Source organism: Python bivittatus, unplaced genomic scaffold, assembly GCF_059951505.1.
Source record: "Python bivittatus isolate LINGU-HERP-01145 unplaced genomic scaffold, Pbiv_v1 ctg000980_np1212, whole genome shotgun sequence".
Classification (NCBI taxonomy): domain Eukaryota; kingdom Metazoa; phylum Chordata; class Lepidosauria; order Squamata; family Pythonidae; genus Python; species Python bivittatus.
The window spans coordinates 24,950,304-24,977,545 of NW_028277125.1; the positions used below are offsets into that span (position 1 = coordinate 24,950,304).

The window sequence follows — 27,242 nt, forward strand, 5'->3', positions numbered from 1 at the left end:
CCAGAAGTGCCACACTGGTGAGCTTTCAACTAATACATACATCCTCTTTGGCCTTAAGTAGAACACGCACATTTAAATAGAAAGCAAACTTATATCTGAACAACTTTTAAGAAAATCCTCAGTGGGATTGATTTGAGAAGTGTGTTGATGTCACAGACTACACATGCTAAGTAAGAGATTTCAAAGGGTCACAGATTTTACTGCCACTTTATGTGTTGGTAAGTTTCATCAATGTTTTTATTTTGTAGTTGAGTGCCATTACAGTTCAAAGATTTACTAGTCCCAGTAATACAGAGAACTGAACAAAAGCATTTGCCATGCTGTAGGCTTGTGCACAGAAATCTGGTCAGAATTACTGAAATGGCTGGAACTGGCAGAAAAGTAACATTACAGTTACCAGGTTGCATGTATGTATGCTATTATTGTAAGGCTCTTTCATTATAGCTGCCTGAATCTCTAGCCATTATTTTAATGTAGCAAGCAGAACATGTTGGCATGTATGTGTGTGAAAGGAAGGAGAGGTAATGCACAGTCCTATAGGTCTAAATAGTATGTTTCAGGCCAGTCCAGTGTCCTGTTCTCAACAAGTTCTTTGCAGGCATATTCACAAATTTTTGAGCAAAAGAAAAAGATCTGGACACATGATTGGCACAAGAATTCATACTTAAAACAGCTTTTGCTCAGTTCTTACCTGCAGTATTACCAACAGCCTTCAGCTGAGCAGTGGCAAAGCTGCTGGCAAACTTAACTGACCCTAGCTGACTTTTCTAGTTGCTACAGCTCTGAAACAAGTCCTTGTATTGCTGATATTTTGGGGAGCAAATACAAGTGCTTTTACTGGAGGTAGGTGTCAAGTTTTCTCTTGATGTTGTCAAAGCTGTCTGCTCCCATGTAGTCAGCCTGGCCTTGCTCCCATCTTTCTTTGCGTTCTTCTGAGGACATAGCTGGTGGTGATGGTAGCGAATGTGGTGCTGCTGCTGAAAGTGACAGGTGGGACACTGCCTCTGTTACCTCTTCCTAGAAAGAAATGAAAGATAAGTGGGAGAGGTACAATTGCACCACTACAAAAAGATGTAAGCATAAAGTAACCAAGCAGAAGGTAGGAAAACCAATGAGATCCCATGCAAAGCAGCAAGCACCATTTACACAATTTAAAGAGCTGTGAATATATAAATTAAAAAAGAAACCAAACATCTAAGTCAATGAGATAGCAGACAGGTAGTTAGGTTTAAGTTCTTCATACCTCTCTACAGAAGCCACAAGAGAAAGCCAGTGAATAGACCAAGCCCGATAGCTGCAAATAGTTCATTAGAAAGTTGAAATACAGACAACAGAAAGCACAGCTCAAGAATAGATCAGTAAGTTCAGTCTCAGAGCTAAAAATTTAATTATTGTGTTTTCTGTATATCAAGCTTAAGTAGTCAATGCTGCATTACTAGTCTGCATGCATGAGAAGCCAGAACCAAGTTCTTTTAACTGGCAAGATACATAAAAACATAAGGCGAGTAAAAAACACATAAATTCTGTGGGCACACTATTGTAAGTTTGCTGTAATACAAATTTCAAGACAGTTGGCACAATACCACCCTTCATTCATTCTCAACTTAGAGACAACAGTTCATAATAGGGAGCAGATGTGCCCCTGCAGGTGTCCCTCCATGGTCTGTTTACTGACTGCAATTTACTAGAAATTTTCTCTTAAGACAAATAACTTGATGCCAAGCACAGCGCGTAGTATGAAGCCTTGATAGGTCTAAGTGCATATTCCAGTCTGAATCAGCATTTAATAACAATGAATGGAACTGTGTCATTGTAAGGTTGCTTTAAAAATGCACAGCTAGGTTTGCCAAGTAGATCTGACATTAAAAAAAAATCCCTAATACTCAAGAGTTAAATGATGTCTGCTGGCATTTAACAGGACTCTGGATTGTACCTAACCTGTGAAGAAATGTAGGACTCATGAATGCTTAGTGGAAATTCTCCAAACCAGCTACATACATTTGCAAAGTGTATGCCAATCCATTGTAATGAACTTGGCATTAATGCCAATCTCATTCAGCTACCTCATAGACTTCTTCAAAGTTCTGCTGGGTTAGGGGGAATATGCAACCATTCTATCTGAGGAAATGTCCAAAAGATGAAGGGTGGGGAGTGCAGAACAACACTTTTTGAAGATTCTGAACTTGCACAAAACCTCTGATCCTATTTTAATTTATGTACCTCCCCTCCTGAAGTGCCTTGGAATTCCATTTGGCATTCATCATATTTTAGCACTAAAATTTATACCAAATTTGTCTATACCAAATTTTTATTGGAAGATACAATTTTAAAAGGTGGCTAGATGATCAGGATGGAAAAAATATCTTTCTGTCTGCGTTCTTTCTTTGCTCCATTACATTTCCTATAAGCTCTGGGAGAAATAATTTTTAGGGACAAATTTCATCAGTGTTTCAAAGAAGTCACTGCTAACTGTTTAGTATGATAGGGAAGCATGATTTGACTGAACTGGAGAGATTCAGGAGATAAGGGCTTGTAAATTTATTTAAGGGATCTCTTTTCCCTTGAACATTGGCCTCTGGAGTTTATACCTTCATCCCTGCTCAATCTTTCTCTGTTGTAGGGTTAAATACTTCTCATATCCCCATTCTTGAAACACTCACTTTAAAAATCTAGTTACTGCTGAAGCCATATATGCAGGCTTGTCACTGTGTTTTGGCTACCCCTTAGTCCCTTAAGGACAGTCTAGAACTACTATTAGTCCCTTAAGGACAGTCTAGAACTATTATTTGGTAGTCTAGTAAGAGATGCAAACGAATGTGCTGCATTTGTGGGGAGCAGACAAGGAAGTGTTGCAGTCCTTATGACTAATCAGGTCACTAGCTAATGCATAGTTGCAAGCTGTTTTGTAGCAATCATGCTAGCTTCAGACCAACTCAATTCCAAGCCAAAAACAAAAAAACCCATCCTTTTCCCACATCAAAATAGAGAGTGTCCATTTATGAGACCTACCGCCTTTATGCCAGTAGCTGTATCTTTGATCACACCATGCTGCTGTAATAATGGTAAGATATTTGTGACAAAAGTGTCCCACCACATATTGAGGAACTCTGGATGAATCATTGTGGGATCTTGAGCATCTTCTTTAACACTTTTTGCTTTGGAGTCATATGTATAATTCCATGGTTTCACTCTGCCCAGAAAGTGCACAACTTTAGCATTCATCCCAAACCTGCCAAAAGAAGAGGTCATCTTCAGATGTGGGTAAAGTCACAGCACCTTAATGCAGGAGTAGATATCTTTATGTATAGCCTGAAAGAATAATTGCTTACTTTTTTTTCATTCTTTTAAAGTCAAATACATTTAAACGCAACATTTTATTTGGATCTGAATTTTTATATTGTCAGTCTATCAGAAAAACACTACTGTATGGCTTTACCATAGCCAGAACCAGTTATGATGCAGAAAGCTGCATCAACGTAATCAAATTCAGTGCCATATTGTTACATCAATTTGCAGGATTAATTCAGCTCGTATTTGTCATGTGAACATCAAGAAGCTACACAGCTACACACTGAAGATTGCTGAAGTTCATTCCTAAGAAGTGATCATTAAGTCCCACCCTGACTTCCAATTTTCACTAGTCTTGATATTGTGAATTGGTATTGATACATGTATTGCTTATTTTTTACAACCAAATGCCTACCACCTACCTGCCAGACTTGACCAGTGTTTCTCAACCTGGGCAGCTTGAAGAAGTGTGGACTTCATGCTGGCGGGGGAATTCTGGGAGTTGAAGTCCACACTTCTTCAAGTTGCCCAGTTGAGAAACACTGCTCTAGAGTCTAGACATTCTCCTTTCCTCATTTATTTATATTATAGAAGGTTTGGCTATACTAGATGTCAACAAACCTTAGTATGTAGCTGTAGGAACATGTTCATGAGTCCCTTTATTAACTGGATAGACAGCATATTAGAGCAATGAGTGTTTGAAACTGAACATGAAAGGAAACCAGTTCTACAAGGTGTCTTAAGCATTGTATGGGAAAAACAAGTTGATTTGGTGTCTTATTTAGTAAGTGAATAAATATTCTAAGCATTGTTAATTGACTCTATTTGTTCCACTCTCACCATCTTTTTTCCCTGTGCAAAAACAAACAAAAAACCCCTAAATAAGTTATTGTAACTTCTTTGGAATTTTACAGAAAGTTTTTTTTAAACTTGGAGTTCACACCTATTTCTATTAAATACATTTTCCATGTTTAAAAGGCATTAGGTGTGACCATAACAAATTTAAGCTCATTCTGGGAGCTGTTGCATTTGGCAGAGTTAATTACCTTGCTCTAATGGCATGCTAGTATCAGGGATGCCACGCTTAACATTTTGGTAGGACAGAGAAACATACCATATATGTCCGTGAGAGTGGCTTTGGGGAAGAAATTTGGGCAGATTTTTGGCTTTTTAACTATGATAAACTATGATTTCAGGGCTTATAGTTGTTCTCTGTTCCGTACTTCAAAGCAGTAGAAAATCCTGCTGTAAAATTTCAACAATCATGCCACCAAGAGCTACAAGACAGGAGCTAAGGACTCCATGTAGTCTAAACAGTATAGGATTCCTTGTAGTACACCTCATGTTACAAGAGGAGTTGCTTGCAATCATAATTACATCACAATTCCATTCACCAAGCCAGATACTCTCTCCACCAGCCACTGAGTACTATGTATTCATTCCAGTTTTTATGAACATCCCAAAATAAGGGCTCTAATTTTAACTTGACAGTATCTCATATGACGCTCAGATCATAAGACACAGTTGAACCTTAACCAATTAAAACAGTGCTTATGTCAGCTTCTCTATTAAACTCGTCATCATTCAATGTTGCCTAGAGACTTGTTCATACAACTGCACACTTGCTTCTGGATGTACCAAGTGGCAAAATTTAAAGAGATTTATTTGGCTTTCCCCGAGATATAAGATAGCCTAATGCCAGCAATTAACAGGAGTTTAGTAGGAAACATGAGTACTCCAGAAATGAACATGCTACCAAGGCAGGTTATATCAGGGAAGGAAGTTAAACATGTGGCCAGTGTCTCTATATTTTGTGGAACCAAGAGCACCCTGAGATTGTGCCATTGTTATTCAAAGATAAAAAAGCCCCTTTTAACTAAAACATGGGACAAAAATGAGAATGATAAAGCATTTGACCTTTGGTCTTAAGGACCCCTTTTCATAAGCATCAGCACTATGGAAGCAAATTTCTCTCCTTAAATAGGCATATACACCGTGGATTTTTTGGCCTTATGAGAGTAGACATCTTCCAAGCCCTCCATCATATCCTAGGAGCTGTCTCTTGGTTCCTTTTTTTTTTTGATAAACTGATCAAATCCCTCAGTCCCAGAAGATCCACTGATGCCTACCTACCACTATCAGCACCAGATTTGCCCACTAAGGATTCAAAGCCTTTTAAGAGATTTGCCCTACAACTTAACCTTCCAACCAGAGCAAAACAAGAGGTCCTGCTGCCTTTATTATTCAGGCTCCAGCCACTCTGAGTTCTTCTCCATAATGACCACTTTTAGGCTTCCATTAGTACTATCCAGTCTTCACCATCTACTCTTCAGGCATGGGAATTATCTAAGAAGGGGAATTCTAGGCAAGCCTCCCTTAAGATCTACTCTTCTGGAGTGTCCTTTTACATCAGAATACCTGAAACTCACTCCTTCCCTTTCAGCTCTCTCAGGATCACCCCAGTCACAGCTCTTATGTCCATTGTGCTTTTGAAAGGTATAACTTACTGCTTTCACTCAGTTTTATTCTATTATTTGCATTTTTAGTGTAGATCATTGGTCCTCAACACTAATCCTTTCACAGTCACAATCAGCAGACTGTATTTTTGGAGAGCTCCAAGAAAAAGAATGAAGCAACCATTCCACAACAATACTCTCTTCTAGCACTGTGACCTAATTGTGCCTTTGGCTTATCACATAAGAGACAGCATTCTCAAATGTCACTTTCTCATCCTCAGAACTCCTCTCTCCTCCAAGATGCTCCTGTGAGACAACTCCACATTTGTGTTTCAGCCTGGCACACCTTAACTTTCTTCTTCTCCTCAATTAGGTGAACATTTGCTGAGGCCACTTGGCTTCAGACTTTGTCCAGTGCTAATGAGTCATGGGTCCAGCCCATGTGTTTCCTAATGAAGCTCACATGATCTCTCTGAACCTGATGATTATGCCTCTTTGGGCTACCTGGCATCTTTGAGATTGTTAACCAATGCTCATGCTACGGACCAAACACTCAACTCTCCTTTGGACGGTCTCAGTTCCTATGGCAAACAAATTGATAAGATGGTATATTCCCTTAGCCCCAAGATTCAATCATCTCAAGAAAAAGAACATCAGTACATCAATTAGTCTAAGAAGCCATTGCTTTGTAACTGATTCCAGCTTCTACCCCAACTTCTCACCATGTTTAGAATCTTTACAAAGCAAAGGAAGCTGCTTATTTCAATATCCACTGCCTATCTCTTGGGGCAGGATCGCAAGGATTACAGCATCAAAAATATTCTGCACCCATGGATAAGGAAGAAAAAAATATCTTGGATGCAAGTTATAAAAAGTATTGTATACAAGTTATACTTTTGAGGCTTCTCTTACTTTGTATTTCCACTTATCAACATACATGGTGAAATACCATCATTTACAATGGTATGGTGAAATACAATAATTTCACCATACATTTCACCATTTATGTGGGAGAAGATATCCCTGGTATCATCTTATTTGCAAGAAGACAAAAGGGAGATCCACATTTTTCAAGCAGTACATTTTGCTAAGCAGAATTAAGCCTGAGTCACCATACAGCTGATTGAAAGGCAGCTAAAATTATGGTGCCTTTCACTGCTTATGTCACCATACTTGGCTCTGCTCCCCTAGACTGGCACTGGAAGCTAAGGCCTGTGAGGAGTAACTGTTCAGCAATAAAACTGATAGGGTTGAGAAGCTTTGCATGCCAATGGAGGCTGCAGCAACCTTATTTCATCCCTTCCTGCTTCCATTCATGGTTTTGTTTGCATCTACCAAAGTTGTGAGTGACCTCAAATCCCTCTATCTCACAGGGAGGACTGAATTCCAAAACCCCTCTGAGAAAAGTACTGCAGGTTATGTTGCTTCCTGGAAACCTTCCAAATGGAAATCCTTTGAGGAACTCACCTGTAAACAGCAGCTTAATCCCATGTGATATCAGGTCCATTGTGTTTGACCTCTTGCATCTGAAAGAGTGAGGCCTGGCTCACTCTACAGTAAAGTATACCCTACAGCCATCTCCTATAGTACTTTTTTTTTTCTAATCTGCATTTCATGAAAAGCCCAGCAGTTCTCTGTTGTCCCTGCTGCTTCCAGCCTGGAGCCATTTCTTTTTCTCATGGCTATTGCTCCAATTCACCTTCCCAGGTGATGACAGAAACTGTATTAGCTTTATCAAGCCAAGGAGTTGAGTGCCTGACAAAGAGACCTCCCCTTCTTTATTTTTAGGGACAAGTACTTCTTTGCCCAGACATTTCCTTCCTTCCAAAGTCAGCCTTGATCTTCCACTTGATTGAGACATCTTGCCTACATTCTCCTAACCCCTTAATCATAGGTTTGTTCTTTGTACAGCTGTCATGCTTTGGCCTTTACTTGGACGATATAGGATAGTTTTGCTTAGATCAATATGTATTCCTTGTTTTCCAATGACCCTTTAAATGGTGTGGTCTTTCCCTTCAGCATTTCTTAAAATGGACAGATGGAGCTTTGCAATTTATTGGCTAAACACCCATGCCCCCTTCTGATCCACACTTACTGTACAAGCAGTCTTCCTTTGGGATATTGCCTTACTGGAGTTGTGCTAGACAACCGCATAGACTCAGCCCTTCATCTTTACACAGCATTGCAGAAAGTTATAACTTTTGGAAGGGCCACCCTCTTTCATCACCTTATGATAATCAGGTCTTCCTCCAGCTTAAAAGCTTGCTACTTTTCCTTATGTGAATCACTGAAAACACAATAAAGAGCTAATTTCTTACCTGTAACTGCAATTCTTTGAACAGTCATCTGTGAATTCATACAATTCCAATGGGGTTCTGTGCAGTGGCATTTCCTGCTGGTGTAAATTCACAGATAACCACTCAAAGAGCTGTAGTTACAGGTAACTAACTACTTCTTTTAAATTTTGCTGGCTTATACAGTACTGCTGACATGGAACAAAGAAATGATAATACATTCCAATATAACCATGGAATCATTCTGAAAAAACTGATACCAGCTAAAGATGGATACAGATAAGTATTACCGATTATAGACACAGTATGAACATGTCGATTGTTTTATTCTCGTTTTGGCTGCCGCAGTCCTTGCCCTGCCATCAAGAGCAAATTGCATAATTCCTCTGACACTATTTCAGTCTGGAAGCAGTAGTGACACAGAATGAATATCAAATCATGCATATTTAATAGATAATTAAGCCTACTATGTCTGTGTGCATAACCATCCACTTACGCTTTAAATGCTGGGAGGTAGGAGTAAATAGAAATACTGCTTAAGTTATAAATAAATGGGAGATGCTTGCTAATATCTGTAGTTGCCCAACTGCTGAAGAAAGTGTTCAACAGTCCCTGGTCCCCACCTGAGAGAGAGAGAGAGAAAGAGAAATGAGTCCAATGAAAAGAATGGTTTAAAAAGCCTTTTAAAAATGAGTTTTACATTTTCTTGGTGTGCTATATATAAAATGAACCCAGAATATCAGAAATGTGTGTGTCTCATCTGAAATATTACTTTGGTAGTTTTGTTGAACAAAAACTAATTAGGACAAACAAGTTTATTAATACAATTTGGTGATGGATGTGATGGTTCTCCGAACATTCATAATTGATTAATTGAAGTGAAGCTGGGTCATCTAATTATTCCAGAAGTATGCATCTGTTTTCATGCCAAATAAAGTTTTTGTTGGTGCAGATCAATCTAAAAATTGCTTTATGATATGTATACCTACTTTCTCAAATAAAAGATACTATTTTTTAAAACCTGCTTAATTTTAAAAATGAAACTATTAGAAGTGATGGATATGCCCAACAGGGATATAAGTGATTTAAACTGAACCTTTCTGACGAATGATTTAAATCAAATCTTTATTGACCACATCTATTTATCAGTTATTTTTCTCAATGAACCACCTGGTCATCTATGTATTGACTTTTCAGCAAGCATCCAAGACTGTTCATGAATTAATATTTAAGGCTTCCAAACTCTTGGCATCTTATCCAGAACACTAGCTTCAGGGAGCTCAGATGGGGTTGCATATATCAATCTACACTTTCAAATTATTTTGCAAGGCAACAGATATCAATAACAATAATCATTCAGGCCAGGGAACCATTTATGTTGCCCAGCTCAGTTTAGCAAAGAAAATGGTGAGCAAGAAAATGACAGCAGCATTTTAGAAGCAGCCTAGCTCCTTGGGTTGATCTAAAAGGATTAAGAATAAGAGCCTTTAATTTAAATATTTTACATAGTTAATTATTCAGTAAGGATTGAGGATTGTGCTACTGATGCAGTCACAGCAAAACCTAGCAGGCCAAATAAGTTTTTGGTTAGCTCTGTTAGAGAGTCAAGATAGAATTTTATTCACATTTGAAAGCAGGTACATTTGATTTATATCATTTTTGCTTTTAAAGGAAAAACACATATCTTATTCATTTCACAAGTCAGAGTAAGATTGGGAACATTGTTTCCACAGTCCTGTGCAGAGAGCTGGAGCGCACTACAATAGCAACTCTTTGAGTACATCTGAAGCTGTCTGTAATTTCAAGTTTGGCAATTCTAGTCGCTGTACCAATTTAAGATTCTGAGTGCAGTGAACATAACATGGAAAAGACCCAAACACTGAACATATTTCTAAGGAAACAGCAGCTCTATTTCTATTTCACACAGCAGAAAGAGTTGTCTGAAATATGTTCTCAGATGTATCATGGTTATTGCCAAAACATACCCCTTGATAATATTTTAAGTGAAATTCAACATGCTTGCATTCTGGGATAAGTTTCAAAACTATCTTATTAGGCATAGCCAGAGAAGGTAATATTAAGATAAGGTAATCAGAGGGAACATAAGCCTTCTATTTGTGTTTTGCTTGAGACAAGAACCATGCAATCTTAATTGTTAATGTAAGCCATCTAGTACCTTTGCCAATTTAACCAGTGCCAATACTCATTAATAAAGCCATATGAAAAAGCAAGAGTTATTTAGGACTCAACTTTTGAATGACAAAAAAGTAATTCAAAAGTAGAGTCCTAAATAACTCTTGCTGTTTCATATGGGGACTTTGTTTTCCATCTTATTTTGCATTCCAAGTTAAAAGAGGCACAAAATAAATCTACTGAAAAGCAACAAAATTTAGGCAACCAAGGACAGCTTCTTGGAAGTTTCTCTTAGCATCTACCTACTAACACAAGCAACTCCTAAAGTTGGAAAGGAGCAGGCTTAGTCCACATAAATGAAGCTTTAGAATGTGGCTGTCCTTACAGAGAGGGAGAGAAAAAGAAACAATTTTCCTGTGGTAAACTGTCTGCAGTGGTGTAACCTAGTTTTCATGTGTATTTTAGCAGAGGGGAGCCAACTTAACAGCATAGGCGTGAATAACACCAAAAATCTGCCCATAAATTGTACATCTAGGCAATGTTTTCATCTCCTTGTACAATTCAATATAGTTCCTCTAAAAAGTGTCTTCCACAACTTTTTCAGTACAAATATACAGTAGATTTACTAGAGATTTCTCCCAGAAGGCATTTCCTCATTAGCAGCAATAACAACCAAGCAAGGAACAAATAAAGATCCTGTGCTACAGAGATAACAAGCCTTTGTCTCATGGATCAGTTAAGGATCACTTCCAAAATACAGAAAAAATACAGAAGGTGATCATTCTGCCTTTATTCAGAAAAACAACATCCTACCTCTCTGCAAGGAGAAACAAGCTCAATGTCCCCTTGAACCAATATTGTATAGATTAACTTTCTGCAATCTGTATCTGCTACTCTCATCAGCCCCAAACAACATGGTCAAGGGTGATGGGAGCTGTAATGGAAACAACACTGGGGAAAGACTACTGTAGCTTTTTTCCTGCAATGCTGTTACTTTCTGTATGTAAAAGATTGTGGCTTAGTTGTGCAGATTAAGAGCCTAAGGAATCATTCTCCTTTAGGCAGAGGATTAACTTAAACAAAAGAGAAACAGGGCAAAATGTTGCAGTACATTCTCACTTTCTATCTGCAATGATCTTGTTCTGGATTCTAGCTGGCCATGCTCTTCTCTAAGGCAATGTTAGCTGCAAAGGATCAAGTAGGCTATTGTTCCTTAAGTGAGCCTTTCTAGTGAGCCCAGAAGAATCTTCATTGGGATTCAGAGGAAGAGAGAAACTGTCTTTTTAAAAACTATGATTTTTATTTTTGTTGCTTTTAACCATTTCAGCAAATGTGCCAACACTCTTGGAAGTTTCAAACACTTTGTTTTCAGTGGTAAATATGCCACCATGCTCTGGCAAAAAGGGTAAGTAGCCATCTTTCCTTGAGTGCTGGACACCTGTACTTGAAAGTTGGGAAGACTGAGATGGCCAAACCACCCCAGGTGCGCTCACAGCTGCTGTCAAACCAGCAACTTGCCCTCCCTGTTCCATTCAGCCATTTGTCCTTGTGTTAGCCAGAAAGATTGATGGGGGATGAGATGATACTCTTTTGAAGGGGTGTTACATGGAAAACCAAGATCTGCTCTTTGCAAAATGTTCCAAATTCAAAATGTTTTAAGTTTGAAATGTCCCAGTTTGAATCTGTAAACTGGTTGCTTTGACCTGACTGAAAGTAGTCAAATCCTGTTCCAACCATTTTGGAAGTGTTCAGAACTTGAAACTAGAGTTATTTGAAATTGGAAACACCTCTGGAGTAGCTGGAACATTTCTGGAAGGTCGGGACAACCCATATGGAGCTTAGCACACACCCTTGCTACTCTTTCATTCTAAAGTTCAGAACCCAGAATTGATGGGCTTAAGGTATAAGAAATCAGATTCTGAACAGATATGGGCTTAAGTTACAAGAAAGCAAATTCTGAATGAGAGGACAACTGGTAACATAACAGATCTAATTATTTAGAGATGCGGCCAGGAGCTCCCCTTTGCTGGGTTATATTCGAGCAATAGCTAGAAGCAAAGGGGCTTATGCACTGATGAGAGAACCAGCCTTGATGACTTATATGGCCTCTTCAAATTCTGATGCTATGAAAGTTCTCCAAGGGCAGCATTCTCCTCTCCTCATCAGGTCTTCCTTTAAGAAAGGTCGGCAGCAGTGCACATGGATACTATTTCCGAATGATTCTTGGTGCATCTTGCAGAACCAAGCTGGGATGTTTCCCTCCTGGAATAAAACTGCCTGACAACAGGTTTGACTTAAGCAGCAAGAACAGCCAACACGTGCACACCCTATCCCCTCATGGTCAGTCCTTTCAGCTTTGTTTTTAGCTTGTAATTCTTCCATTTCTACAAGACAGTAGGTGGTATATTTATTGTTAGTATAGTATAGTATAGTATAGTATAGTATAGTATAGTATAGTATAGTATAGTATAGTATAGTATAGTATAGTATGCTTATGATTTATTTATTTAAAAAAGACTTATACGGTTGCTCATCTTACGTACCATAACCTTGGGCATCTCACAGCAATAAAAACATGAAAACTATAAAAACCATAACCAAAATCTTCTAGCGCCTGAAAGGCAACCCCCCCTCCAAATCTACATACAACTGTACTGGGCTCCAGCCTTGCTCTACCCCAATGCTTAAGGGAAGAGCCACTCCTCAGAGGGGTATTCCACAGGGCAGGGGCTGTGACATAGTTATTCCTGCGTCAGTGGGAAACTTCTGAATCATTCTTACGAATGAAAGATCATGCCAGAAACTGAGTTTTGCAGCATGTCATTTTCCCATTTTTAAAAAGGTTGACAAAAGGTTCTAAAAAAAACTAGATGAGGCAAAGTATGTATAGGATGCCACAGGAAGTCTTGCAAAGAGCACATTAGGACCGCAGAAATATACTGCCCATAATTAAATATAGCATAGCTGTTTCTCAGGATTAAAGCTATAGCTAGTAATGTTCAGTTTGATCAGGTCTAATTTTGGAACTTTAAGACTGAACCTAATTAAACTACTCCATAAACAGGTATCCCATGTGACTGAAGTGCTTGAACATATGATATCCTATCTTCTACATGTTTGCTTTGATCTTAAAAAGCCCACACTAGCTTAGTTCTTATGAATTAGAATGAGTCTTGTGTTTCACACAGATCCAAGAATACTCTGGAGTACTGTCTTGACATACCAAATGAAAGAACAATACAACCCTCTTTCACTGCATTATTTTGCAATTTAGTAAATGCAGAATGTCTTCCAGAAAGACACACTTTCTATCAGATGATTCTTTAATGAACAGACTTTCATAATCCCAAACCATCCAATAGCAGCTATAGTTTAAACAACAATTTGTTTTAATTCTTTTCTTAAATGTTGTCTGTTATCATGTATTTGTCTAACAAAGATAATATGGCTTGAAAAATAATACTGAGTTGTTTTTCTAGAAGAAACAGAACACACTGCCCTATTCAATATACCATTGGGTAACGACTCTTGGTCTGTCAAAAGATAGTTCTATTAAGATTTGCAATTCTTACTGTAATCGTATACACACAGCTGACTTATTGACTGATTATCCACTTCCTTTTTACTCCACTTTTAGGAAATCTTATTAATGTTTCATATGTTAAGGTCCATTGAAATAAATCCCCATCTGCTGAAAGCTTCAGAAGTACAGATCTCCACAAGCATCATGTATCTCCCGCAGATTTGTTTTGAGTCATCTAACATTTACCCAGCCTTAAAAAAAAAAAGCTTTTCCCATCACTGTCTAGATAAAATGAGACACATACCGTCAAAGCTGCCTTTCTCTGTGGCAAGTTGTAACAGTTGATTGAATGTTTCAATGGAAGGCCTATAGACAAAAACTCCTGAATTGAAACAGTCAGGCCAGCCTGGATCTGGTGCTGCAGAAAGTTCTTCTCTTTCAAAAAGTTCATCAATATTTGACAAGACCTAGTATAGAAGAAATGGTTTGCAGGTACAAATTGAGCATTCATCAGCAAAAGGAATGGTCATTTTTTCTAGGGTATTACATTGTTTAGAACCTACTAATGTGGATACAGTTTTTCTGGAAGTAAAGCTAAAGGTACATTTCAATTCTGAATAATCCTGTCTATATGGCAAAGATAAGAGACTAGGCATTCTGGACAATGGATACATTTCTAGGATACCCATGCAGACTGCATTGTATCAGACACCCAAGAATTCCAGTGCAATCTGATTTTCTCCTTAAATCACTGCCTATTTATTGACAGAGCAATTAGATGCTATTAGCATAGAGAAGTAGAAGTGTTTAATGCAACGGACTAAGACATAATTTGCTCTAGCAAAGTATGCATCTGCTACACAAGTTTGAAGTGGTGCAAATCAAAAGCATCTCATTGACTCACTACAGTAAAAGGTAAAATATAAATTACTATTCTCTAACATTAACTGAAATCTTTGAACTAACACAGCTAAAAGGATTATCAGCAGCAAGAAAGACATACCATTGTGTCTGCATCCATAAACACACACTTTGAATACTGTGTTAGTTCCCAGCAATGGAGTTTTGTCAAGGTTACACCAAGTTCAGGCCTTTTCAATAGTGCAAGATGGGCTGAATCACCACTGTCCAAAACGTTCACCAGTTTCACTTCATCAAAGACCTTTTCTAAGACTTTCCTATTGAAAGGAATGGTCATGGTTTACATCAATACTCAATGCCACTCACACTCATTCAATAACTGTCTACACTGTCCCTGGAACCTGTGGGAAAGCAGATTCCTATATCATATTTTTGTAAGAGCCTATAGGAATTTGCTTGAAATAGATTCTCCTGACAGCAACTGTTTATCCCCTGTAGTACATTTCAAACTTAAAGTGTACAGGAATGCAGACTTGAGATAATGCACTTGAAAGGTGGTGGATTAGAAGCACTGACAGGCTCTCAGAGCTATACAAACAGATGGGTCAGAAAGACCTGCACTCTCGATAAGTCAACTGGCTATTTTAAACAAAAGAATCATGGAAGAATAAGCTTTTAGCAATTATGTGATGACTTCTGGGCAGTAGCCAAGTGTATACTAGGGTCGCAGAACATACCCACAGAAAATTGATTAGGTTTAAAAACTGTCAAAAACATTAACAATAACTAATCAATAATAATATATGTCTTGTAATGGACAAAAGCAGCATTCACAAAAGTAGAAAAGGAGCTTACTAAAAAAAGAAAAAAATCTGAGTTCCAGAATAGAGATGCAACAACAGAGCAGGAAGTAGTGGTGGCAGCTCTAAATTTTATCAAGAAAATCTTATCTCATTTTGAAGTTTCTAGTTAGCCAAGTCTACACTAAATAAGAATGACTAAGCATTCCAATTGTGTTTTTGAAGTTTTAAATCTAAAATATTGAATTATTAAATCCCCTCTTAAAATTTAGAGGGTCTAAAAAGCCCTAACAGTGTAGCAGCATCATGTACAGAGTTCTTTTTATAGTACTGCTCTCTTACTCACTGCAAAAGCAGAAGTCCTGGGCAACAGGCAATACGGAAGTACTTCCTCTCTGTAGCAGCTTTACTCCAGATTCTAGAAAGATTTATGCTTGTGCGGGGAGAAGCTAGAAGGCCTACTGCCACATGGTTACAGATCTCTGCTGCTTCCTTTGTAGTTAGATAGGTGACTTTTGTCCAACAGCTTGTCCATGAAGAACATGCTGAGATGCTTAAAATGCTTAATTCTTGAAATTCTAGCATAATTTTTGACTTTGAGGCTTCTCCTGGAATTGAAGAATTTTCTACTACCATTATTGATTTAGACTGGGAGAGAAGAGTAAGTTCTCTGTAAAAGTCCCAGTTATGTAAAATTTTAAACAAATTTAAACACCCCTGCCCCCCATCAAGAAGAGTTATCTTGCATAGCATTCAATAGAGCTACTAGAGGTTTAGCACCCCAAGCCACAAATCCCACTATGCAAATATTCGAGGAAGCTGAAAAATACTGTGAAGTTTCTCATATCCTTAGTATAGCATTCAGAATTCAGGCTATAATTTTATAGGAAAATACTATGATTAATCAAATCCACTAACTCACTAATGCCATCTTAGTTGTCCATATATAGACTTGTATTTTTTTTATAGTAAGAGCAAACAACCTATTGTCTTGTCTTTATAATCACCTCCTAGTTGCTTAAATCTTGGTTCTGCGTTATTTTCAACAACCATTCTTATGAAGCAAAGATTTTTCAACCACATTCAAAGAAGACATTAAAAGGCAACACCACTGCCAGCATACTGATTGTTTGCATATAACCAACTTCTCTCCTCTTCCCCCAGCACAACACCCCTTCTCTTTACCCCAGAATGCTCAAGCAGTCTCTAGAGCAGTGTTTCTCAACCTTGGGAACTTTAAGATGTGTGGACTTCAGCTCCCAGAATTCCCCAGCCAGCCATGTGGCTAGGGAATTCTGGGAGTTGAAGTCCACCTATCTTAAAGTTCCCAAGGTTGAGAAACACTGCTCTAGACAAACCTAAGGTCAAAGGGCCTTCAATGGCAATTTCTAATGAATGTAGAAATAAGAGTCAAGGAAAAAAGCCATAAATATACACATGAATTCACCTACTTAATGATGGCTAGAAAGAAAGAAATGGTTCCAGGCAGGTTCAGGTTTATTACTTCAGAAATAAACTGCTGATCAGCTTTTTCAGTAGGAACTATAAGGCATTGCTTTTTCCATTGAGTGAAAAGAAAAACATTAGCTTAACTACGAAATAACTATTCCTATTTGTCTTAATAAAAGATTATGTCCTAGCTGTGCTCTTAAGGGAAAGTTCACCCAGCTGCATTTTTTCCTACTAGGCTCTCGCTAGACATTCAGTTGCACTTTTTCACTGGGGCTGGATCACCGTAATGGATCAGACAACTTACCTCATTGCATCTGATACATGGGGAGTGATCAATACTGTCAACTTCCTTGTCGTTCTGTAATTCCGTAGTGATGATCCCAGTACAAGTGCCCCTTTTACATAGGAATCATTTGTGGCTAGTGTCACAAAAGACTGGTCTTTAGGAAAAGAGACAAACAGTACACTTCATTAAGATGGAAAAGACCTCCCATTGCCCGTACTGCGTTCTCAGGACCTGTCACTCCATTTTACTCTGGAGTTCTAGAAAGATAGGATTTAATTTTTGGGCAAAAATAATTACTGTATTTATATATCCGAACAACATTTTTTGAGAGATCACAAAGTAAAATACCGCCTTTCTTTGGGCTTCCAAGAAGCCTTTGGCTGGTCAGTCAGCTGGGGAATTCTGGGAGTTGAAGTCCACACATCTTAAAGTTCCCAAGGTTGAGAAACACTGGTCTAGGAACATGACACTGGATTAGGGAAGGGGAAGGTAACCTGGCATTCTCCCACCATCTTTTGGCTTTGGCAATACTTGCTGGGGCTGATAATTATTGCTAGACTAGACCAAATAAAACATTAATATTCCACAGCAATATCTTCTACAGATAGCAAGGATCATTTGTAATTATTTACAAGTATTTATATTATTATCCTGCAAACTGGAAATCTTAAATTCCAGTCAAATTGCTTGAGGCATCCTATGTTTATGTCACTCAACTACAAATTAGAAAACCAGTACTAGAACTGTTAAAGGTGGCAAGCATGTAATATTATTCTCACTGCTAAAACTGTAGTTATACACCAGAATCCGAATGATAGATCATTGCCCAAACGCAGGAGTAGGGATTAATCTTTGATAGTACATAATTCTAATAGTTTTAATTCATTCACATGCAGAGTTTAACTGATATTAAAACTCATGCCTATCTTGATGCAAGAGATGTCTACAATTACCTAACCAATAGCGCTAGACCTTACATGTTGGAAAGTTCTACCTGCAGAGTAGGTCCAAACTTCACTTCTTAAACCCACTGCTAGTAATTTAATCCTAACAAACAAGGAACACTTTTATTTTCTTTCCTGTCTTTCCTGTGCCAATGGACTAATATAGGAATAAACAACAAAATACACAACCTTGAACAGAAAACATTCAAGGGAACATGCTCACCACTACACTATTGGATACAATGTCCCCTTTTGTGCTGTTGTATACATTTGTGTGGGTGAAATGATCAAGCTTAATATCTGGAAATGGGAAACTTCTATTTCAGTGAGGTTACTAGGAAATCTGTTTAGAAATTCAAATTGTGCAAGATACACTAGCTACCACAAGTTTAAACTATATATATCAAGTGGATTTCTAAGTAAATGCATTGTTAACTGCTTTTGTATACTTGCATCATATTCAGTTTAGTGGGTTGCAGTACAAATGGCTCAGACCTATCTAAACATGTGGTACTTGAAATAAAGTTTCTACAAATCCCTTAATTTCTCGCCACTGAACATATTGTCTAAAAGTTTACAGCCAGGGTAGAAAAGCCTGGCCTAGTATACATTGTGTCCTCCTTAGATAATGCCAACATGTTTATACATACCCAATTTTGCCATGTAGTATCAAAATTGTTTTTTTGATCACCTCCAAGTGTGATCAAAGTGTGTGTCCTTAGATGACTACAATAAGCAGACTGATAAACTCAACAGTGTATTTGAATTCCTTACCCATAAAATCATTAGTTGAATACATTACCACCACCACACCCATCCAGCTGTAGTAATTATGTGCCCAGGAATGGATTTGCGGTGTAAAGATTTTTTAATTATTATTATAAGCTTCCATAATTAATGGCTCTGTTGGCTGAACAGAAGAATACTTGAAGACGACACAATAGTGGTAGAGGAAAAATACTTTTTACATGTCTCAGTAATATATCCTCATTGTGAACAGTTAATCTATTTGAGGCAAAGCCTTACAGGCCTTAGCTGTCTACCTAGTGAGTGAGCCATGTTACATCTGGTAATTATTATTAAGAACAATGTAGACAGCATATTTAACTTGGAGATATTTCTGCTCTATCAGTAGCTAGCAACTGAAATATAGACAGAAGGCTCAAACTAGTTGATTCAGTGGTATTACTAGTTGCTTTTTCGGTATTGTAATTCTTGTCCTTTCCACCCGAAAACCTAACCAGAGTTTGTGTTATTAGAGTCTGGACAATGTTCTAATTAAGCCAATGGTAATTTTATTTGCCAATGGAGATGTATTTCTGGCTGCTGAAAGTTAAAGTATGATAAGCTAGCAGTTTTAACCTGTAATTATCATTTAGGAAGGGATAAACAGTAAAGAAATTGCTATTTGTTCCTCACTAAAGAAGTGTAAACTGAATGTGGATTCCAAATAGCTAATGTCTTTAACTTTTTTTTAATTATTCAAGATTTTTTAAAATTTAAAATTTTTTAAAAAATTAATTGTTCAAGAGCTTCATGCAGTTGTATAATGTTTATAAAATGATTTTGTAGAATCAATCAATCATTTTATTTTGGTCAAGGACCAGCATAAAAACAAGAACAAAAACAAAGCAAAACAGAAACAAACATCACCATACAGAAAATATTTATTTTAATTACTATTTATGAAAATAATTTTATAAGTATAAGATATGAAGATGGTTGTTCTACTAATGCCATGATTTAATGCCACCCAGAGTCACTCGACTGTGAGATGGGTGGCTATATAAATATGACAAATAAATATGACGAATAAAATAAAAATGTTTTTAGCTAAATTGGTATCACTCTACAGGATGAATATGGATTAAAATATTATATGATTATGTTAAAATAACAAACCAATAAAGTAATGCAATACAACTACAGATCACTAATATATTTTTGAAGAAAATTTGGTGCAAACACATATTGTATGATATTTGCTGGCATAAATTGAGTGATGGTCAATTGGTCAGATGGATTTATCAGCATACAACAAGTTCACAACTTTATTACAATAGGAAACAGAACATAAGACCCAATGTAATCCAGCAAGCTCTTATATTTCTGAATTTATATTAAAACTGATCTATCAGACCATTTAATATTACTGAGGATCACACATAATCCAAAATATTTTTCCAGTTTAACGTTTCTAATATTCCCAAGGGTTTTTTACTCCAAAGGTAATTAGTAAAATCAGTTTTCCCTTTGAGGAGATGTGGTGTAAGTGGGTTATAGCAAGCTTATCAATAAACATAAGAATATTACCCAAGAGTGTTCATTACTTACATCACTTTATAGTAACACTTACCAGGATACTAAGTTTATTTTTAAGTCTAATTTCTATTTATTGTTATATCCATACACATTTTGGAAAAATCAAGAGACAGTACAATAATTTGTTTTGCTTAAACTCAAGGCTATCTAACATTAACTATTATGGTCACTTGTGCCTTTTGCTACTAGCCTCCAGAGAGAGGCTCCATGTACAATGTCTCAACACACTCTTTTCTCAGCAGATGGCAGCACTTGGTCGACCCTGTCTGGAAAGCAGAGTCAGACCTGATTAGTATGGATGGAAGACCACTGGGTAATTTTATGCCTGTAGGGTACACTGGGATGCCAAAATATAAGCTGGGAGAAGGCAATGTCAACTGCTACTGTATTATGAAAACTACATGGACATGTCCATGAAGCCACCAGAGGCTTTGTTTAATAAAGCACTCTTAAAATTATGCTGCAATTCAGAAAAATGATCAAAGTGCTTAAAAAAATGTTTAAGTCCTGGCACTTGCAGTTAAATGGATTGGGTAGCAATAATGAAAAGGCCACTGCAAAAATTCTACCCAAAGCACACAATACAAGGTTGGATGGATTAATATCCTGACTCAGCACAAGACAGCTTGTATGCCTGAAATCATACAACTCTGGGATGCCTTGACAATACTTGAAATTTATGCATCGAGTATTATCAAGGCCTCCCAGAGTTGCTTCAATCGGCTTATGGCTGGGGCAAGTTAGGGTTAATATTACAGAACAGACTAATGCAAGCAAGACCTCATTCATGAAAATAAAGTAAAATGAGAAATACCTAGCCCTTCACTTATTGAGTTAGTGGACAGGCAGGTGGGAATCTTTACAGCTTGCATGGTTGCAAAGTCTAAAGTCTCAAGATAGGGCTACCTATGGCAGAACAAAGGTACATGTATACTACGTGATATTGCATGTGTATCTACCCAAGGTTCTGAATTGTGTTTCTCCCCAAAGAAATTGCAGAGAAGGTAAAGGCTAAGCCTTTGCAAGACAATCACAAGAACAAAACAGAAAGGATGACACTTGGTGGAAACAAACCCAAGCACCACAGTGAGTAGTTCTCAAATCTTTGGGAATGCATTATTACCCCACTGCTGCCTGAGAATATCCCCATCTACATAACTCCCTGCAGCTGGTATTGTGGTTGGATGGGGCAGGAGTAGAAAATTCTTCTGACTATTTAATTTGCAACAGCAGATTCCTACTTCCAATTCAGTTGTTAGGGCTCCACAATACCACTTGTACCATCATCAACTTGAAATGAATAAGCCAAAGACTTAAATGCATATTATTAAGAATTCACTGTGGCTCTATGGTGGGGTTCCCAACATTTTTGGGCCAATGGACATACTTCAAATTTTGAAAATATGTTCAGGCTGAAGGTTCCCTCAAATTGATATTGTGCTACATTGAGGTAGTGGTGGTGTTAAAGCAACCAACTTAAAAATTAATGTTCTGTAACTGGTTATGTCTCCATGGCAGTCAACAGACACCATGTTCCTTATTATCACTACTTACCTTTGTCATTTTTGGGGAGCAGGTGGACAACCATCCAACTTATTTCTTGATAAAGTTTATGCAGCTGATTTAGAGCCCAGAGATGTTCTGGAGCTCTGCTTGCAGCACATTTTATTGTTTCCAATTAAAATAAATTTATAAAAATGCAGAGAAAACAGGGTGCCTGGTGACATTAAGGAGCGCGTCTCTGAGCACACTGGCATAGGACTACAAACAGAGGTTGCGGTATCTGCAGTACTAGACAAGAAACACAGCTAATTGGCAAACTGTATCCAAGATGGAGCAGATTTATGAATTTCAAACATCTTATCTAGTTTAAAATGGTGCCTCTTCAGTCTAATTAAGTGTATCTTTTATCAGGCCAAAGATGAGAAAGAGAAAAACTGATACATCATCGACCTCCTGCACAGAACCGTAATATTAGCAAGTCCATCTGTGCCGTACGGATCTGCACGAGCCGCACAAACAAGGCTGCCGCTTTAAGCGAAGATGCCCAACGGCACATGTATCTGCGCGCATCATACGCAAATTCGAAGAGTTATAGTTCTCATACCACCACCAATGCTTCTCACCCGCACGTGGCCCAGACACTGCTCTGGAGACCCCAAAGGGGAGGAGAAGGCATACGCTGGCTTGCGCTACCCTGAACGCTACCCCCGGGACAGGCTCACGCGCCAGCCTAAAAATAGGAGCCGCCATGCGTAAAACAGGGCAGCCGAGGTCTCCCGAGGACGAGCGCTCCCGCACGCCGCCTGGCCCAGCGAGCGCGGCTTTCGCTTCCTCCCTCTTACGCAGGACCAGCCGCGCCGGGAACGAGGAAGAAAGTCCCGCAGCTGTTCCGGCTCGTCAGTCACTTGTGGCTAGAAGATAACGGTGGACCCGCGGCAACTGGGCGGGGAGAAAACCCGGAGAGGAAGCCCGGGCGGATGTACCACGCACCCTCCGCAACTGACGACGAAGCCGCCGCGAACGGGACGCGCCGTCAGCCTCCTTCCGGAAAAAAGCGTCATTCGCGCTTACCTGCCATGGTGCCGCTCTTACTCCTACAGCCCACCTCGCGAGAACCCCTGCCCAGGCACTCTCGCTCCCTTTCCGGAGCTCCTCCTCTTATATCGGCCAGGCGGAGCCCAGCAGAAGGGGCGGAGCCCCAGGAGGGGCCAAAAAGGGAATGGCTCCTCGGGGGCGGGCATGCTGCCTGCGGTGCGCTTCGAAAGGCAGCGGCCGGGCGCGGAGGTCTTTCCGTTTGTCGGGCGAGGAGCGGGTTGTGGCGCTTTAAGGCGCACAAGTCGTGCGGAGAGAGCTGCGGTGGAAGATACGCTTTCGCTAGCTAAAGCGGAAAGGGAAAGTGAGGGCTGCATCTTTTTGGAATAAGGTCATCTTAGGCTGGTAGGGAAGATCCGAAATCTCTGGAGAAAGGATGTCTCCCAGGAACTTGCACGCCTGAATGGTACCCGTTGTAAAACACACACACACTGTACAATAGCTGCTCTGAAAAGCTTTGGCCAGGGAAAGCAAGCCTGTAAAGGCAGACAAGTCCTCTGGTAAAGCCTTGTGGACTGACAACTGTATGATGTGCACAATTTTCTCAAATCTGGGATCTACCAGATGAGTTTGACCACAGCTCCCATGATTCCCAGTTACCATGTAAATTGAATGTCCTACAAGCATGGAGGATACTAGTTTGGGAAGGAATCTACTGTTGCAATTTGGTTAAAGAAGACACGATGTATCTTTCCCAGATGAGCAAAGGGTCACAGCTCTTCAGTTTACACATTGTATTAAACCATCATGTAGTTTGTTTGAGTTTAGTTTAAGCCTGTAGTGTGAACCCAAGCCAGTTGTGATATGCCTGTAGTTGTACATACTTTTTAGTTTAATCTGATGTATGAACCCAGTCCTGCTGATATGGATAAAGTCCAAAGTCAAGTTGACGAGACTGACTTTTTAAAAAAGGCTAGATAGCTGTGCTTGTTGAGAGATTGTGGGAATTACAATATGAGATTATTGAGGCTAGGCTGGATGAAACAAGTAATGACAGGGCTGTTTCAAAGCAGCAATTCTCACCTTTTTTTTTTTTTTTTTCTGGAGACAGCTTGAAAAGTTTAGGAAGTCTTGCTGGACCAGCTAATGATAATTTCTTGTTCTATGCATCAGTGCACAACATATTTTATTTCATACACACTCAGACATGTGTATATAGTGAATGTTGGAGTTTAAAGAAGCAGGACAGAAAGAGTATTGATGCTTTTGAACTTTAGTACTGGAAAGACTCCTGAGAATATCTTGGATAGGCAAGGAAACAAATAAATGGATTGTTGAACAAATTAACCCAGAGTTCTTACTTGAAGTACAAATGCCCAGGCTGAAATTATCATACTTTGGGCACATTATATGAAGATCTAGTTCTCTGGAGAAGGCTGTAATTCTGGGAAAGGTAGAAGGAGAGAGAAGTAGACAACTAGCAGCAAGGTGGAAAGACTCAATTATAACAATGATGGGTGCACTGTTAGAAGGACCAGACTGGGGACAGGTCACCATGGAGAAAATCTAACTCTGGTTGCTAAGAGTTGACATTGTTTGGCTCATAATCATCATATATAAACAACTGAAGACTTGCCTTTATACTGCCATGGATGTACTTGTTTTTATGATCAAACATCTAGGAAGTGTTTCTCATATTTTGTTGTCAACTTTCCTCCTGATTCTATAATTTTTTTTTAAAAAAGGAAAACCCTATATTGCATAGACATGTTCTGATCAAAATGGCCTCAGTTCAATTGATCAGAAAACAATGAAAAGGCATAAGCCTGTTTAGACATGCTTAAAGTTTACCTTTTTTTTTTTTCCCCCTTCGTAGTAATGGGATTGCAATTCAGGTTGGGCTCTGTACCCCTTCCAGCCCAGCATAAACTGTTCTGTCTCATGTCTGGTCCCTGGTACTACAGCTTGTAATGGTGTAAAGACTCCTTTGAGTCAAGCTCAACTCCAGTATATGTCCATATAATTTTCTTGCATTCAAGAATGCATAAGCGATATGCTGTTGTCTTCTAGGATAGCTTTTTGATTTCCTAGTTTAGTTTACAACCCTGAGATTTCCTAGTAGTGATCCAAGTCCTAACCTGATCCTGTTTAGATTTTCAAGATCAGCCATGGAGGTTGATGCTGCTACCTGACTGAACATGGCCTATGCAGGATAATTTATTGATATAATTTATTCATATCCCACCTTTCGCTTAACTCAGTGCTCTGTATATTCATGTTATCTTCAGAGCATCAACTTTATGGGGTAGGTTGGGCTGAGAGAGAGACAGTGGTCTGAAGTCACTTGGTGGTCTGATACCTTCACTACTATTACCTTCACACTATATTAGGGTAGGCATTACAATGCTGAAATAGAGCAAGAACACCAGGCTGAAGCATAAAGCTCACTAGATGGTTTGTCTTTCAGTTTTATCTGCTTAGAAGACTGGAGGACAACCAGGTGTATCATTCTGAGCTTCTTAAGAGCTAGATGAATCAAAATTAATTTGCAAGTACAGTGGTACTTCTAGTTACGAACGCCCCTCCTTACGAATTTTTCAAGATACGACCAGCTCCGGCCCCAAAAATTTATCTCTACTTGCGAACTCCGCCTCTACTTACGAACCGGATCCGCGGCCATTCTCCCTGCTGCCACGCGGTCGTGGCTTCCTGTGGGCGAGATCGCGGTAGCAAGGAGACGTACGGTGAGGCTTGTGGTGTGTTTTGTGGCGTTTGGAAGGTTTTTGTGGCGTTTGGAAGGTTTTTGAGGTTTAAAAATAAAATGCATATGTTTCAGAACTGTTTAGCCGTATTTACATTGAATCTTATGGGGGAAATTTACCTCAGGGTGCGACCAAATTTGGAGGGCGGAACAGATTAACCGTATTTACATTGAACCTTATGGGAAACTTTACCTCGACTTGAGACCAACTCGAGTTGCAACCAGAGTCACGGAATGGATTAAGTTCGTAACTAGAGGTACCACTGTATAGTGATTTTTTGTTTGAACATTCTTTAAATTCATTTTTAAAAAAGACCTAAAGGGTTCTGAGCATGGCTGAATTTCTGTTTAGTTTTTTTATGCTTCTCTGTATTTTTAAAGTCTACTTTGTTGGGTTACTTAAAACTTATTAAGAGCAATTTCCTCTTTTCTACTTCCTGAATATTATTTCATAATATCCTTTACTTTCCAATTACCCCCTATGATTAACAGCTGCTTATGAGAAGATTATTTTTTATTTTTCACCATTGATAAGGGGGGGTGGGTAATGGGAAAGAGGGGGAGAAACTCTAAACACTATTCTATTTAGCCCTTGCCGTCAATAAAGCTTAGCAAATGCTTCTTACTAAGCAGCAACTACCACAGCTGCTGTGCTACACGTAAGGACAACAAGGAAGCAGTGTTTTCATTTTGGGTTCTGATGTATGGGTCTAAGGCTATATTGGTGTTAGGGGTGTGTGTGGAGGAGGAGTGGTTATTGCTTCAGAAGCACAACATAATTCTTACCCCATGGATACAAAGAATTAGTTGCACTGGGTCTTTAATTCCTATCCAGTGTTATCCAACTCCACCAGCTTTACTCCTACTTTAGATTAATGGATCATTGAGCTCATTCAATGTAGGGCATGTGATAGTGACACCCCCAGAATTGGAATTTAAGAATACCTCTTTCCAAGACTGTACGCATTATAGATGAGCTTAATGGAATGTTCATTGTACTGGAATTGCTCAGATACCGTGTGGGAAACAATTTATCAGTAACCCTTTTTGTATATTAATAGGAGATGTTTTCAAAAGGCGGTGGACCAGAATATTTGGTCTACAGTATTTGAGTTCATCCATAAGTTTGAGATATGATGTGGTTCCCAAAAAAGCGCTGCTTCTCTTCCCATACCAGCCTGCCTACTCTCTCAGTTTGGTTATAGAGGCCCTTTTCTGGGTCTGAACTGTGGTGGAGGCACATCTAAGAAGAGAAAGGTCTTCTTAGTGGCCAGCCCTAACTCTGGAACTCTTTGCTCAGAGGAGCCAGACTACTACTACTACTATTCCCACATTCGTTCTGTAGGCAATTTAAATTTCAGAAGATGCAATGTCTTGCCTCTGCTTGTTTTATAACTTCTATTTTTTTCAAATGGTGTTTGAGCTTCATTTAAATTTGGCATTGATTTTAAATACAGTAAGCCACTCTGAATGATGGATAAATAAGGAAGAGCATTCTGTTTTTCCTGGGCCACAGTAAATATAGTCCAGCCAAAATGGCTCTCTTGTTTCTTTACAGAAATGTGGGTTGATCCCCACTTTTTTTTG

The 27,242-nt window shown here is 38.8% G+C and overlaps 1 protein-coding gene across 3 annotated transcripts; it reads right to left on the reverse strand.

The window, feature by feature from the left end:
• Positions 1 to 207: 207 nt before the first annotated feature.
• Positions 208 to 23,064, reverse strand: GYG1 (glycogenin 1). 3 transcript variants are annotated; one of them, XM_007437410.3, is made up of 8 exons: positions 22,934 to 23,064; positions 17,112 to 17,247; positions 14,698 to 14,872; positions 13,999 to 14,161; positions 8,535 to 8,661; positions 3,010 to 3,229; positions 1,244 to 1,294; positions 208 to 1,017 (listed from the first exon to the last, which is right to left on the reverse strand). In XM_007437410.3, the coding sequence occupies exons 1-8, from the start codon at positions 22,938 to 22,940 to the stop codon at positions 835 to 837; spliced, it is 1,062 nt and encodes a 353-aa protein (XP_007437472.1). In that variant the 5' UTR covers positions 22,941 to 23,064; the 3' UTR covers positions 208 to 834. The 3 variants fall into 3 exon arrangements, with proteins under 3 accessions (XP_007437472.1, XP_025028472.1, XP_025028473.1); XM_025172704.2 differs by lacking the exon at positions 22,934 to 23,064 and adding an exon at positions 21,914 to 22,120; XM_025172705.2 differs by lacking the exons at positions 1,244 to 1,294; positions 22,934 to 23,064 and adding an exon at positions 21,914 to 22,110.
• Between the last annotated feature and the right edge of the window lie 4,178 nt (positions 23,065 to 27,242).